This window comes from Falco biarmicus, chromosome 15, assembly GCF_023638135.1.
Source record: "Falco biarmicus isolate bFalBia1 chromosome 15, bFalBia1.pri, whole genome shotgun sequence".
Classification (NCBI taxonomy): Eukaryota; Metazoa; Chordata; class Aves; order Falconiformes; family Falconidae; genus Falco; species Falco biarmicus.
This window is the reverse complement of record NC_079302.1, coordinates 22071115-22083983: the sequence shown is the minus strand read 5'-3', so window position 1 is coordinate 22083983 and position 12869 is coordinate 22071115. Positions and strand designations below refer to the sequence as shown.

The window sequence follows — 12869 nt, the reverse complement described above, 5'->3', positions numbered from 1 at the left end:
CTTCAAAAAGATTACATCAACAACTATATAGCACATTTGTACCCTCCTAAATTCCATTGTTTTAGTTACCTCAGCAAATCACGACAAAACCATAAGGAATATTTTATATAAAATCTGGCTTAGAAGACAATATATATCAGACCTGAAGATAACAGATATCTGTCTCTGCAGTATGGGTTTGCTTAACTGGCCTTTCAAGGCTTGTACTTTGTCTTTGTGACATTGCTAAAGACTTATATTGTAAGAGAAATTAGCACATCAAATGTTACATATTTAATTTAAATGCCTGAAATAGTTACATCCTTCACCAGTGCTAAACCAGCCCTGTTATAAAAATACTTGGCCTGCTTATATGGCATAAATGAAAACAGAACTTGGTTCACACCTCCAACTCTGTAAAAATTGCTAGTCTGTCATTTCTGGACAGGTTTTAGTATCTGTGCTGGTCAGCCACACAACCTTCATGGATGCTCAACGGGAATAAAATAATCAGTTGTAACTGAGAGCCACCTACATTGGGTCTCCAGACCGTATGTGCTTGCAGGCAGTCTGTATCACCGATTCACATGCCTCATTCAATGCCCGGTCAATGCGGTAATCTGCACCGGGGTCAGTTTCTTGAATCAGTGTTTGAAGCTGGAAGAAAGAAATTGTGGATAAGGAAACAAATTATAATGATCAAAACAAGAGTGCTTGCGACCTCTCAGCGTGGCGATTCTATGCCAGTAACAATGCTGCCGGGTATGGCCTCTGCTCTGCAGTTACTAGTTTTAAGCGCTTGTGCTGCCAAGTCAATTGCCAGACATGGGAGGCCAGCACTGCTGAATCCTAATTATCGTTATGAAGTAGACCAGGAACACTAGATGAGATTGGTCACACACTGAAGGCAAACTGAAAACCTGGACCACTTATGTAGCTAATTACAGAACAGAAGTGGTAAAATTTTAATACTGTTTTTTTGATCCACCTTATGCTTTGGGGGCAATCTCATCCCATAAGGCTGACGGTACTGAACATGCAAATTTGTCATATTCTCATGAATTTCTAACAACTTCAGTCTAACAAATGAAATCCCAATCAATATTTAAAGACCAGTCACCTAACTACAAACAAAGCTTAAAACAGTTTTTGAATTGCCTGGAGAGGACAAAAAAGTTTTATTGAGATACAGGATAAAATATCCTATCCTGTTGCCCCAGGAAGCAGCATTTCCTCAGGGATGCCTGTTCAAGCTTTCAGAAGCCAGGGTAACTGCAATTTGGTCTATTGTACGTGATTTTTTATTAATAATAAAAGCAGGGCACCAGGTTTTATCTACCTAAGTCACTGTGTAAGTGAAAGATGAAAACAAAAACTTCCCAAAGACTGAGACACCATGTGTACCAACTTGAAGCTGTGATATCCCAGCACTCCCTTTGTGACTTTTAAATACTTTCAACATATAAACAGTTTCATCAAATCTTTTCTTCTTGTGAAACAGTTACTCTGATTAAAAGCTTCAGAAAAATAAGTCTGTTATTAATAAGAAAATATAATTTAGCATCCACAGGACTAAGTTTCCAAATCAGACGCAGAGCCCATGGCATCTGAACATGAAACTGGGAGATGTCTGCTGGGCCAGGGGAAAGGAATTTGGGTATATCTCAGTCTGTAGTTTGGGGGACAAGGGTAGCTTTCAGGCCAGAATCCCCATGCCCCACTTCATTCCCCACCAAGCTGTGAATTCCCAAAGACTGATGTGTAGGGCAAACTGGTATCATCATTCAACAGACAAACTTTTTTTTTTTTTGGGGTGGGGGAGGTGGTGTCAGGGGGGTAGTTGGGTGTGAAGAGCTTGCTTAGAAGGCAACTGCACACTGACATCAAGTGGTTTCCACTGTTAATATCTTGGTATGGACTTAATTTTTATTACTGGCCCCCAGCCCAACTAAATCACAAGCACAGTAACAATTTTATTCTCCATCTTTCAAAGGTTGCACCTGAACACCATACAGGAAATTTTCAGGGCAGAGCCCTATCACCACAAAACATGGAGAAGAAAAAAGCATCAGAGAACTGGAAGAAAACACAAGCTAGTGCTATTTATCCAATAGCAAACTTGTAATCAAAAGGACAAACCACAGACTGCCTGGGAGGAACACAGGATCTCCTGCAACTCATTCTCGGCCAAAGTTAGTTATGTCCAGCCTCAGCTTCTAAGGGATGTAGGCAGCTCGGAAGAGTGCTGCCTAGCAGTAACAAGCTGTTCATTCAAAAATTCTTGGGACATTTTCCCTTAAAAAATAGTAATAAAAAAAGAAACATTTTATAAGACATTGACAGCAGTCAAAAACAGAAGCCAACCCAGGATCCGGTTCATAACAGGCAGCTGCACCTTAATCAGCAGGAGAAGTGATACATCCTTTACAAACTTTCTAAGAATCAATGAAAGGAGAAGAAATACGGTCATTCTGCTGGCGTGCACACCCTACACAGACAGGAAATACTCTGCATGTAAAGTGCTGGGATCCCTTCGTGTCAGATGTTTACATATAAAAAGCGACCAAGTACCATTAGTGGAATTAACTCCCTCAAGGGCAAATGGGTGAATGAAACCTCGAAGCTTACACTTTTTTTTACACACAGAGATTAAATAAACTGGCCAGAACTTTATGTAGACAGGATTCTTCCTCAGGTCTCAGTTTAATTGGTACTTTTGGTGCTATCAAGTGGAAGAGGCCAAAGCACACTGGGTATGACGGCTCAGAAGCACCAGATCACCTCCTAGTCTTTCTGCCCTGTTTTGGGCATAACTGCAGGACTCCCAGTCCCAATTCTCAGCCACGTGCAAGATGTGCAGCAGTGAGCCAGCTGCCCTGACTGCAGGAGCAAGGGAATAATTTGGCACCAGTAACAGAAGTGAAGGTTTTATAGGATATTCCTCCCTCCCACAACAAACTCTCGCAGCTGAAGAGCAGCTGCATAAACTTTATAATCTTCTGAACTTTTATCCCAATACGGAGCTAAATTAACCATTAACTATCACTTTATTAGCTGTATTAGAAATTGGAAGCAGAAATATCTGCCCTTTTAGAAGGGCTCAGTTTTGCATGCTCAGGAGAGTGAACAGGAAAAAAAAAAAGGATGAGACCAGAGCAATACAAAAGCCACGTATCTGAAAAACAAATTGCTAGCAGCTTCAGTATAAAATATTGCTTCCACTAAGTGACACCACAGGTGCTAGACACTGCCAGGACAGCTGTAGACTTTTTAAGGGCTGATGCTCACAATGAAGGGACACATCTATCTGCTGATGACCTACAGCATCACATACCCACCCTCCCTAAGCACAGGACCTCTGTCTTTGAAGAATAACATACCAATGATATCTGCAGAAGACTATTTCATGACTGGAATATATCCAAGTTCTATATGCTTTCCCAAAGCAAAGAGCAGCTTGTTTTACATGGGAAGACACGCTCCAGAAGTAGTATTTCCTTCTGATATTTTTTTTCTTAATAAAAGACACATCTCTAGAAAAGTACATTGATAGCATAAGTAACAGGAGCCCCATCCTTTGTTTCAGAACAGGCAGAGCACTCAGACAGCAAAACCAAACTGCAAAGAGCCCTTAAGAGGGCATATTGCTAGTGCACACCCGAGATATACTGGGGTGAGCAAGGTACTAAAGCCTAGGGTAGGCAAAATAACGTCAAACACACACCCAGGATTTGTGTTTTGGTTTTTTTAAAAAAAAAAAACACAAACAAACAAAAAAACTTAGGCCAAACCACTTACGTTACACTGAAAGCCTTCATTCCTCTACCATTTACAAAACTTAAGCATTTTGGAAAGTCCACTGATCAAAACAGACAAAAAACCCACACAGCTCTCAGACATTGGGTCTGGGCATGCTTCTTGCACAGCAGCATGGTTAATTGTGAGTGCAGACTCTCACATGCAAGATTATTCTGTTGAGGTGTCTCACAAGAAATGGAACTTCTCAGATCAAGAAATCAGGGTTTGAGAAAGTTTGAGAGCATATCTTGTTGACAGTTTTCAATATAAAGAATCACTCATTCCTGCAGGAAAGGGTATGAGCACATATGCCTGCAGGAAAACATCATGGAAGTTCTTTGGTTATGTTTTGTTGTTTTGGGATTATGTTGGTTTTGGCAGATGGACAAGTATCTGCTTTCATAAGGCAAGTAGAACCAGAGCAAACCTTGACAGACAGGACAGTAAGTGAAACCAGATCCAAATTAGATGTTTCCCCTTCCAATTTCCTCAAACAAACCACCTAAGGCAAGTATGTCTAGCTGTACAGCTTCTACAACAAAGAATTTGAGGACAAGCCCCACTGCTTTGAGCTAGCCAAGAAATCAAAGTGCTATATTAGCATTACCTAATGGTGCTACTAAAAGCACAAGTTTTTGACTCTGCATAGAAAAGACAACATCTGGAGGCGGGCCCAAAGCACCCCAGCCAGTTCTGCTGGAACAACCCCAAAGCAAGCATGCTGTTTTCCTCTGTTACTGCAGGTGAAAAGGTAGAGATGCCACAGACCAGCAGTTCCACCATCAACAGCCCCATCAAAGGTCAATTTTAGAGCATCAGCACCTCGTTCCTGAAACAAGAACTGCCCAGGGACATCAGAAAGCATGAAACAATAGTACTCAGCTTTAGTCTAGCTGGACTTGAGCTGAAGTCATGTGGAGCAAGCACTAGCCAGGAAGCAAGCTGGCAGGGAGGTGCCTGAAAAAGCCATCCTATCTGCATGAGGATCTACCAGAGTTACAAACTGATTATCTCACCAAAATTACACTGCAAGAGAAGAAAACCCAAAAAAACACCCAAACTAGACAACAAAAATATCAGTCCTTGCTTTTTGATGCTTACAATTTTTAGAAACCCTGACACAGGTCAATCTTTCTCCCATGAATGAATTTACCAAAGCAGCACTTCTGAGACCATCCACGTGTCTCAAAGACTGAACTATGCTGACACATGGCAACTAAGCAGCTGAGAAACCAGCTTCAGACAAGCTGCAGTGGCTCAGCAGAAGCATATGTCAAAGGTGCTCTCTAGGTATCCAAAAGGAACTGAAGTAGCTCCAGCTACTACCAAGGGATGGATCCCTAACATGCCTTCTTCATGGCCTGTCATATGGGCCAATCTCATATGACAGGGAGTTTGAGTGTCTTGCACAAGCCACACAGTATCTGGAAGGGTTTCAGAAAATATTCCCTTCCTTACAAACATAATTTACCTACCATAGAAGGTAGAAGCAGGAAGCTCATTCTAACAAAATACATCAAAACAGAACAAAACCCGTGATGACCAAGACAAACATTACCATTCAAATACAAAAATATCAACAGTAAATGACTTAGTACCTCAGAAGTTGTAAGCAGCTATACAATAGCCAGTTCACAGGAACCCAGAACATTGGAACGTTTATCCTATTCTTGCAATCATCTATTTCTTCTTGCCCACAAAAATACGGGCAAAAACATATTTTATAAGAACACCACTTAATTTGCTCCTGCTGTCTTTTGCACAGAGAACAGAACAGGTCATTTAACTTGAAGGGGAGTCATGAACAGGCCCTGCTGCTGCATCAACTTGCTGTACAAAAATAAAGCACTAGCTTAAGCAGAAGAGAACTGGAAAAAAAAAAACCCTATAGATTTCCACAGACATTCTTTTTCTCCAGAAGGCTAAAATCTTACATCATTTTGGGGGGGTCCGCTGCACTGACTTATGACTTGTTCAGAACATGCACTTCATGATCTGGAAGTTATTTGCAAGATGAACCGATCTGACAATTTGCACATAATCAAATTCTGAGGCAGCAAGTTCAATTTCATATTTAAACAGAAACAAGTATTCAGTTTTTCACACAAATGTTGCAAAGTCTAAGTCATGCACTACAGCTCACTGCAGGAATGACTCAAACTGTACAGCTGCTGCACCAATACACCTGGTATTTCTGCAAAAATAAGCTTCATCACAAAACCACCCTATGCCTTACAAAAACTTAACGGATATTAACTTATCTCTGCTAACATACACAAACTGACAACATTTTGGGCTCAGGCCTTAAGCTACACTTACACTTAAAATGGACTACAGTAGTTTCTTATATTGCAGAAAGTCAAGAGCATACATCTCCCCAAATTCCTACGTGAGTGCTAACACTCCCCAGTCTTTTTTGGCACTGATTTCACTCTTCCAGGCTCATGGGCCATTAAAAGCAAGTATTAAATGCAAAAATGTCATATCACATTAAAAAGCACTAATGAGTTTGCACAAATATTAAATAACTGTTAAAAAGACTACATACAGGATGCACCTAAGCCAAAAATGAGTTTAAAAAAGGCAAAATAATCCCGTTTTGGAGAACATTTCCTCCAGTGGCTGGAACTACAATGACACACAGCAGTATGCTGTACCTACTTGTCCCTGAAGTTCCATTTCCACTGTTTAAGCTGAATGAAATATCAAAAATAAAACTGAGTGGAAAGGCGCTTTAAGAAGATTTAGTGCATTTCCAAGGACAGGGCACAGGGGGCAAGGGCAGGAGAAGGAATGTTTTAAAACTTATAAAAAGGTAAGTTTCCCTACATCCTGCACCCAAGAGAGAATCCCATGACTTGAAAGCTGCTGCAGAAGAACTGCTAGAGATCCAGTATAAAATTCCAGAGCAAAACAATCCAAAACGTATTTGAGGGGGAAAAAAAACCCCAACACATTAATGTGCTGCTAGATACCAAGTTCTAGCAGACCTCTGTACCCTGCAGAGCCAGACTGCCTTCAGCAGAATCTCCATCGCGAGGCAAAACATTAACAGATGAAATCAGCCCTTCTACCAACTGAGCAACCTAAAAGTGAAGTGATAGAAAAGCATCTTACTGCCTGCTGACAATTCAGCCCGACGTTTCCCTTTTCACCCCGTACTACTTTCATCAGGCAATGCAGGGTGCGGCCTTTCCGATGCAGGCCTGAGCAGTGGTGCTCTATCTCTCCTCGGCAGCTCAGGATGATTTCTGGGCTCAGTGAGAAGTCTTCCATTAGCATGCGCCGGTAATCCAACATTTCACCCTGACACTCGCTGCTCACTTGTCGACCTGAGCCAAGAGAAGATGACATGACTTAGTATTAATGCTTAGCAGAGCCCTTCTTAACCTATGCTACCATCACATTGGAAAAATAGGGACAACATCCACACTCTGGACAACAACAGGTTGCAACAAATGTGCTAGAGCAGACGTGTTGGGGATTATGGTAGCTCTTGTCGCTTAACTGAACCTGCAAAACATAGCCAGTCTATGGATTCAATACGTGTTTTTTTTAAAAGGATTCCTAAAAGATTAGGAGAATTTTATTTTGGATTTCACATTACAGGAGTTGATCTGCAGTTCTGTAGCACAGGTCAGCTTTTCCCTGTATGCTTGTTTTTCCACTGCAGAAACGGAAATCACCTCTGGTAATTTACCAGCTTGATGTGTAATTTGGGGAGAAATTTGTCTGGAGAGCAGGTTAAAACATTTTCTCCAAGGAAAAGGTTTTCTACAGCAACAGCACATACTTGTTCAGGAAGCCAAAAAACCCCAGAATAGAACATGTTACCAAGAGTAGTATATACAGAGTGTCTAACAAACCACTGTAGCTGCACAGAAATCTAGCTTTAATAAATGCTTACATCTGCTATAAGCTTTCCCACAGCCTCCATGCAGACAGTTTGGTAGGGTATTTTTAAAATCAAAATGAACAAGTTGGCTTTTTTGCTATGCCCTCCTGGTAGCACCCACCACAACCTAGTCATATGCGTACAATGCCCCATGCAAGAGAGGTCCTACATCCCAACACGGGCTCCCAGCCATTATCATACAGACACATGGAGGTGTGTGGAATAATTAGCGCTCCTCCTAGGTTATGCTTCATGCATGAGCCACGCGCTGCAGAACCCGTTCCACCATGAGAGTGGAAATTAGTAACTGAACAGCAGTTTTCTGCATGTAATTCAGGAAAGCACCTGCCCTACCGCAGGGAAATGGGGAAAAAACCCCACCCACAACTTCTCCACAAACAGGACACATCATTTCCACATCAATCAGAAGCAGTAAGTTATTCACTCATAAATGCACCAACTGCTTATGGTGTTACAGCAGTCTTTTCCTCCCATGCCAGAGGCACTGCAGCATGCAGACCTGCTGCTGAATCAGAAACCACTCAGCTGCATGCCAAGGGGAAAAAACAAAACTCTCCAGTACAGATCTAGAGGATATATAACAAGTTGGTTTCCTTATTATAGCAATTTCACAGAGAACCTTTAGCATGGTTCTGCTTCACAGGGCCTTCTAATACCTCTGAGATGGCAAATAGTGTTAGGACATCTTCAGCTTACACTAACTTAAATGAAAAAAAAAAAATTCTCACTTATATTCCTCCTATATAAGAAAAACTAGAGTTAGAGGAATTAAGGTATTTACCCAAGCTACCAAACTGCAAGGAAAGCTATTACTTACAAGAGGCAGAGGAGTGACTTATCCCTGGATTTCCCTGAGTGATGATAAACAGGCTCCCCATTCTGTATTTTAACCTAGTGGCATATTTTATGCTTACTACGTAAAGGAAGAAAATAGCTGCTTGAATTCACAGTGAATAGAAGGATTTGCAATTACACATCATCCACCCAAGCGGGATTCGCTATTTTGCATTTTAAACTTCTTGTCTACACAACACAAGTCAGTGTCAGAGGTTTACTCAGCTATTCTAATCTTCAAAACAACAGTGATGAAAGCATTATGAGGAAACTTGCCTCTGAAGTTTGGAAAAGGTTACTTGGAGAAGGGGACTGTAAGTACATGTTGAAGCTGAAAGTCCAAGAGAAACTTTTAAAATCAAGATCCCAGCAAGTCACACGTCTTGACTGAACTCTGCTTACCTCTGTGCACAGCAGACTCTAAGCACATCAACAAATAGGAAAGCCTGGCTTCCCGAGACCGGGGAAGGTTCTCCACATTACAGCGGTACTTCTTCAGATCACTTTTACAAGACTTTGCTAGTGAGTAACTGACTTTGTAGTCTTGGGCAATCAGCTTCTGGCGGGTTGTCAGCGCATCACGACACTGCAGGAGACACATTGGGATGGCTGAATGAGCTACCGCACGCTGGTGGTGGAGAGCTAGACCTGCTGCTGTTAACTTTTCAAGTTGCATTTCAAAAGACAATTGATGTTTTAGAATTCACGCATTTAATCTGGACTGCAGTGAAATTGCATTTGTCTCATAGAAACCACACTTAACAATGCACACAGAGGTCAACAGATCAAGGGTTTTAAGGCAGCAGCTCTCTGCAGAGCGCTGCTTAAAATTGCACATTCATCCAGCTTTTTGTGAAGAGCTATGGCTGAGAACGTGACTCATTCTCAGTAACTAGGATCAGTTGCTGACATTTATCCCAGCTGTGGCACATGCTCACCCCCATGCCCTCAAGAAACTACTTCTTCCAGTTGCATTTACAAAATAGCATGTTCTTTGGATTTGTTCTGCAACGTGCTGAACAGATGACAGCAGATAAAGCAGTCTAACCATGGGAATTTCTAGCCATTTTCCACAACTGATGAGGCTCATGAGGATGCACTGTGGCCAAACCCGTACCCAGCAGCTGCAAGAACAACCCTCTAAATCTCATCCAAAATAGAGCCTGTAAAAATACTGCTACGCTTCGTAGCTTTTGGTTTAAATTATATGAAAATTAAAGCTGATGGCAGCAGATAATTCAGAATAGCTCAGGCAAATTTGTCCACTCTTAGCCTATTCAAAAGGAAGGAAAATGTGCACATGTATGGTGGGGAGAAACAGGGACCAATCTCAGCAGAAGAAACAGAGATGACCTATAGCCCTCCCCCTTACATCAGGTTCTTGACTTCTCTCCCCCTCCTTCCCATACCTACTCCAGGACCTGGGAAGCCCTACTTCAAAGATATTCGCACTCCCTCCTTCATGCTCCTATCTCTGTGCCAAGACTGAGACCAGACAGACTTAAAGCTCCGGACACAGGCAGATACAGGCTCACAGATCCCTCACCCCCCAGAGCAGGGGAAGGTCAGATACAGCCAGGGAGCCCAGCCCAGCGAGCAGTTACACAAAACAAGCCACCCACTAGGCAGCTATTGTTGGCTAGACATGTATGCAGCAGCTGATGCCATCAGCAAGAAGGGACTTTTTACTGGGTAACAGCTTCTACAAAACTAGTGACTTTGCAGATGGTCCTGCCTTGGCAGCTACGAGAGTGAGAACTAGATTTTGTGTTCCTCCTGCTCTGCAAACTGCACACTCAGAGTGTCCACCCCTCTCTCCCCACCAAGTTATCTGCTACAGCTTTGTCTAACTTACCAACATCTTACATTTGTATCTTAGCTGACCATGGAAACAACCCCTCCAAACCCACCACTCTCCCTGTACAACCAAAACCAGGTTAAGCAAAAATAGCAGTCCCTTTCAGTAATGCACTTATACAAAATGAAGCTTTGTTTCAACCCTGCGGGGATCACTCCGTTTTGAGTTTGTTAATTGGAACCAAGCTTTCAGATAGCTAACGCAGTTAAAGAAAAGGAAATTAGTCTGATCCCTCCAGGCCTCTGAATGGGGCTCCTTTAGTGGAGCTCCAAAAAGGAGGGCTTTAGAGATATCCATCTCTGTATCCTTTCAGACAGATGATATAATTTCATAGAAAACCAAATGCTATGATGCTGCTTCTGAAATCACTGAAAGCATTGCTGCCTTCCCAAAGCACCTACATCAATACAAATTCTTTTCAGGACTGGCTTCCCAGAACATTATTTGTTGTTGAAAACCACATGTTCAGCAAAAACATAAGGAAAACTTCAGTAGCTGAACTGTGCATCTTTCCCACAGAATTTGCTGTTTCGTAGACAGACACTAATAGCCTTCAAAACAGGAGTGAAACACACGCCGCTTCCTGTGCGGAGGCATTTGGGCATTTTGTTTCTAATCTGTACATTATGACAGCATTTATCCAAGGCTTACCCCAACATGGTGTAACTTCTACTTTAAACACTCAATCACAGCACTGTGACTTGAGCTCCTTGTCTACCTTCCCAAATTACCCACCCAAAAGCTTTGATTTATTTAAATCTTTAACTTTAAAGGCTGTAACTTGAGTACAATTAATTCAAGCCATCAGCAGGTAGCTGGAAACAGAAACATATCAAAGTAAAAGCATCTGTTAAGGCAGCCGGTTATTCAGCCATGTAGATGATGGATTTTCCTCAACATTGGAAAAGAATAATGTAGGCCTGGACTGATGAATGATCTGATCATCTCTGCATTAAGGATTTGTCTCACTGAGAGATACCTACCTTTTCACTCATTGATTCTTCAAACTTGTGATTAAAGAGGCACTTGTAGACTCTGCCTTCTCCAGCCTGAGTCTGTGAAACAGAACAGTAACATTTACCATTAAAGATAAGACTTGTAACGCTTAATGAGCAGGCTAAACTATACCTGAAGAGATTTATTTTTTCAACTAGAAATATATTAAAGTTAATATTTCAATTTCAAATGACAGTGATAGCTTCTAAAATCTTTTACATTTTAGTGCATTAAAAAACCCCTATCTGGTCATGTTCGTCCCCCTTTTTAGTGAGAGGATACTCAGCTGATACAAGCTAATTCAGACTGAACAAAGCAGCTTACCAGCTCATTGCTCCAGGGATAAGGAGCTCTGCAAGTAGAGTCAGATCAGGCTTGTGCAACAGCCTTCTGCTGCAGAAGGCAGCAGTTACTTACCTTTGCTGCCTCCTCCCCATGTGAGCCATTCCACTAACTGTCACACCAGCTCTGATGCCTATTAAACCATTTATGCTAACTCAGTTCGTTAACCCACTGGAAATAACACTTGTTTGTTGAGTGAGTGAATTTAATACTAGATTTATTGGCAAAATGACAGCTACAAGGTGTCTCTTTTCAGTATTACACGATCTTGCTCAGGCTCCTCTTTACCATTCCATCCCTTCTTCCTATGGGTTTGTGGTGGGGTTTGTTTTGGTTTTAATGGATTACTGTAGAAGAAAAGGCAAGAGGAAGCTACTCACATTTTCACAGAATCGTTCTCTATCATCTCGGCATGCAAAGTAGAGATGCCTGTCCAAGTGGAAGTCATCCGAAGAGAGTTCAGCTACACGAAGAATTGCTTTCTTACACTGATCAGAAACCTGAATTCGAGGATCATTTTCCTCTGCCTCTTTTACCAGGCCTTTTTCCAGGCATGCCACCACCTCTCCTTGTGAGTGGGCATCCTGTATGAGAAGGACAAGACAACATCTGTAACCGCACTTACATAATCAAGTGTAATTCCAGATAAACACCACAGAAGTTAAGCAACAAACTGCCTAAATATAGACTTCCAAAAGTTCAGCCTAAACTCCATTTATATTCAGAGGCAGCAACAGTTAATAATATCTATACTATCCATACACTTTATACATCACCATCCTACTGATGGTCACCATGAAATCTCCTCCTTTAGCGCTCTGGGTTTGTTTTAATGTGACTTAATGAGATTATCACTACTTAGTCACACTGATCAGAACAGTTTACCAAAACAGCCAAATTATCTTTAATCTGACATAGCTCTCTTTGCACCATGGCAACAGCAAACAGCAGCAGCACATTAAGAACATACTTGGAGGAGAGAAAAATCATAGTTCCTCCATGCTGAGACAAGCCTGCAGTTTGGGTGGTGATAATTAGTGATGCTAAAAAGGCCACAAAGGAGCTCTGACCAGGCTTCTCAACACCAATTCTCCATTAAGAGAATAAAAAATTCAAAGCATTCAAGAGTTGATGAAGTCTTGGACA

General features: G+C 41.7%; 1 protein-coding gene across 1 annotated transcript in view; it reads right to left on the bottom strand.

Annotated features, from left to right (window-relative positions):
- The window catches only part of GLG1 (golgi glycoprotein 1), an 86957-nt gene that overhangs the window by 21647 nt on the left and 52441 nt on the right, over positions 1–12869 (bottom strand). Inside the window, exons 5-9 of the mRNA XM_056360625.1 lie at positions 12104–12307; positions 11369–11440; positions 8930–9113; positions 6895–7109; positions 515–636 (exon numbers count right to left, since the gene is read on the bottom strand). Of these exons, the coding sequence (XP_056216600.1) occupies positions 515–636; positions 6895–7109; positions 8930–9113; positions 11369–11440; positions 12104–12307 (797 nt within the window). The remainder of the gene's footprint in view (positions 1–514; positions 637–6894; positions 7110–8929; positions 9114–11368; positions 11441–12103; positions 12308–12869) is intronic.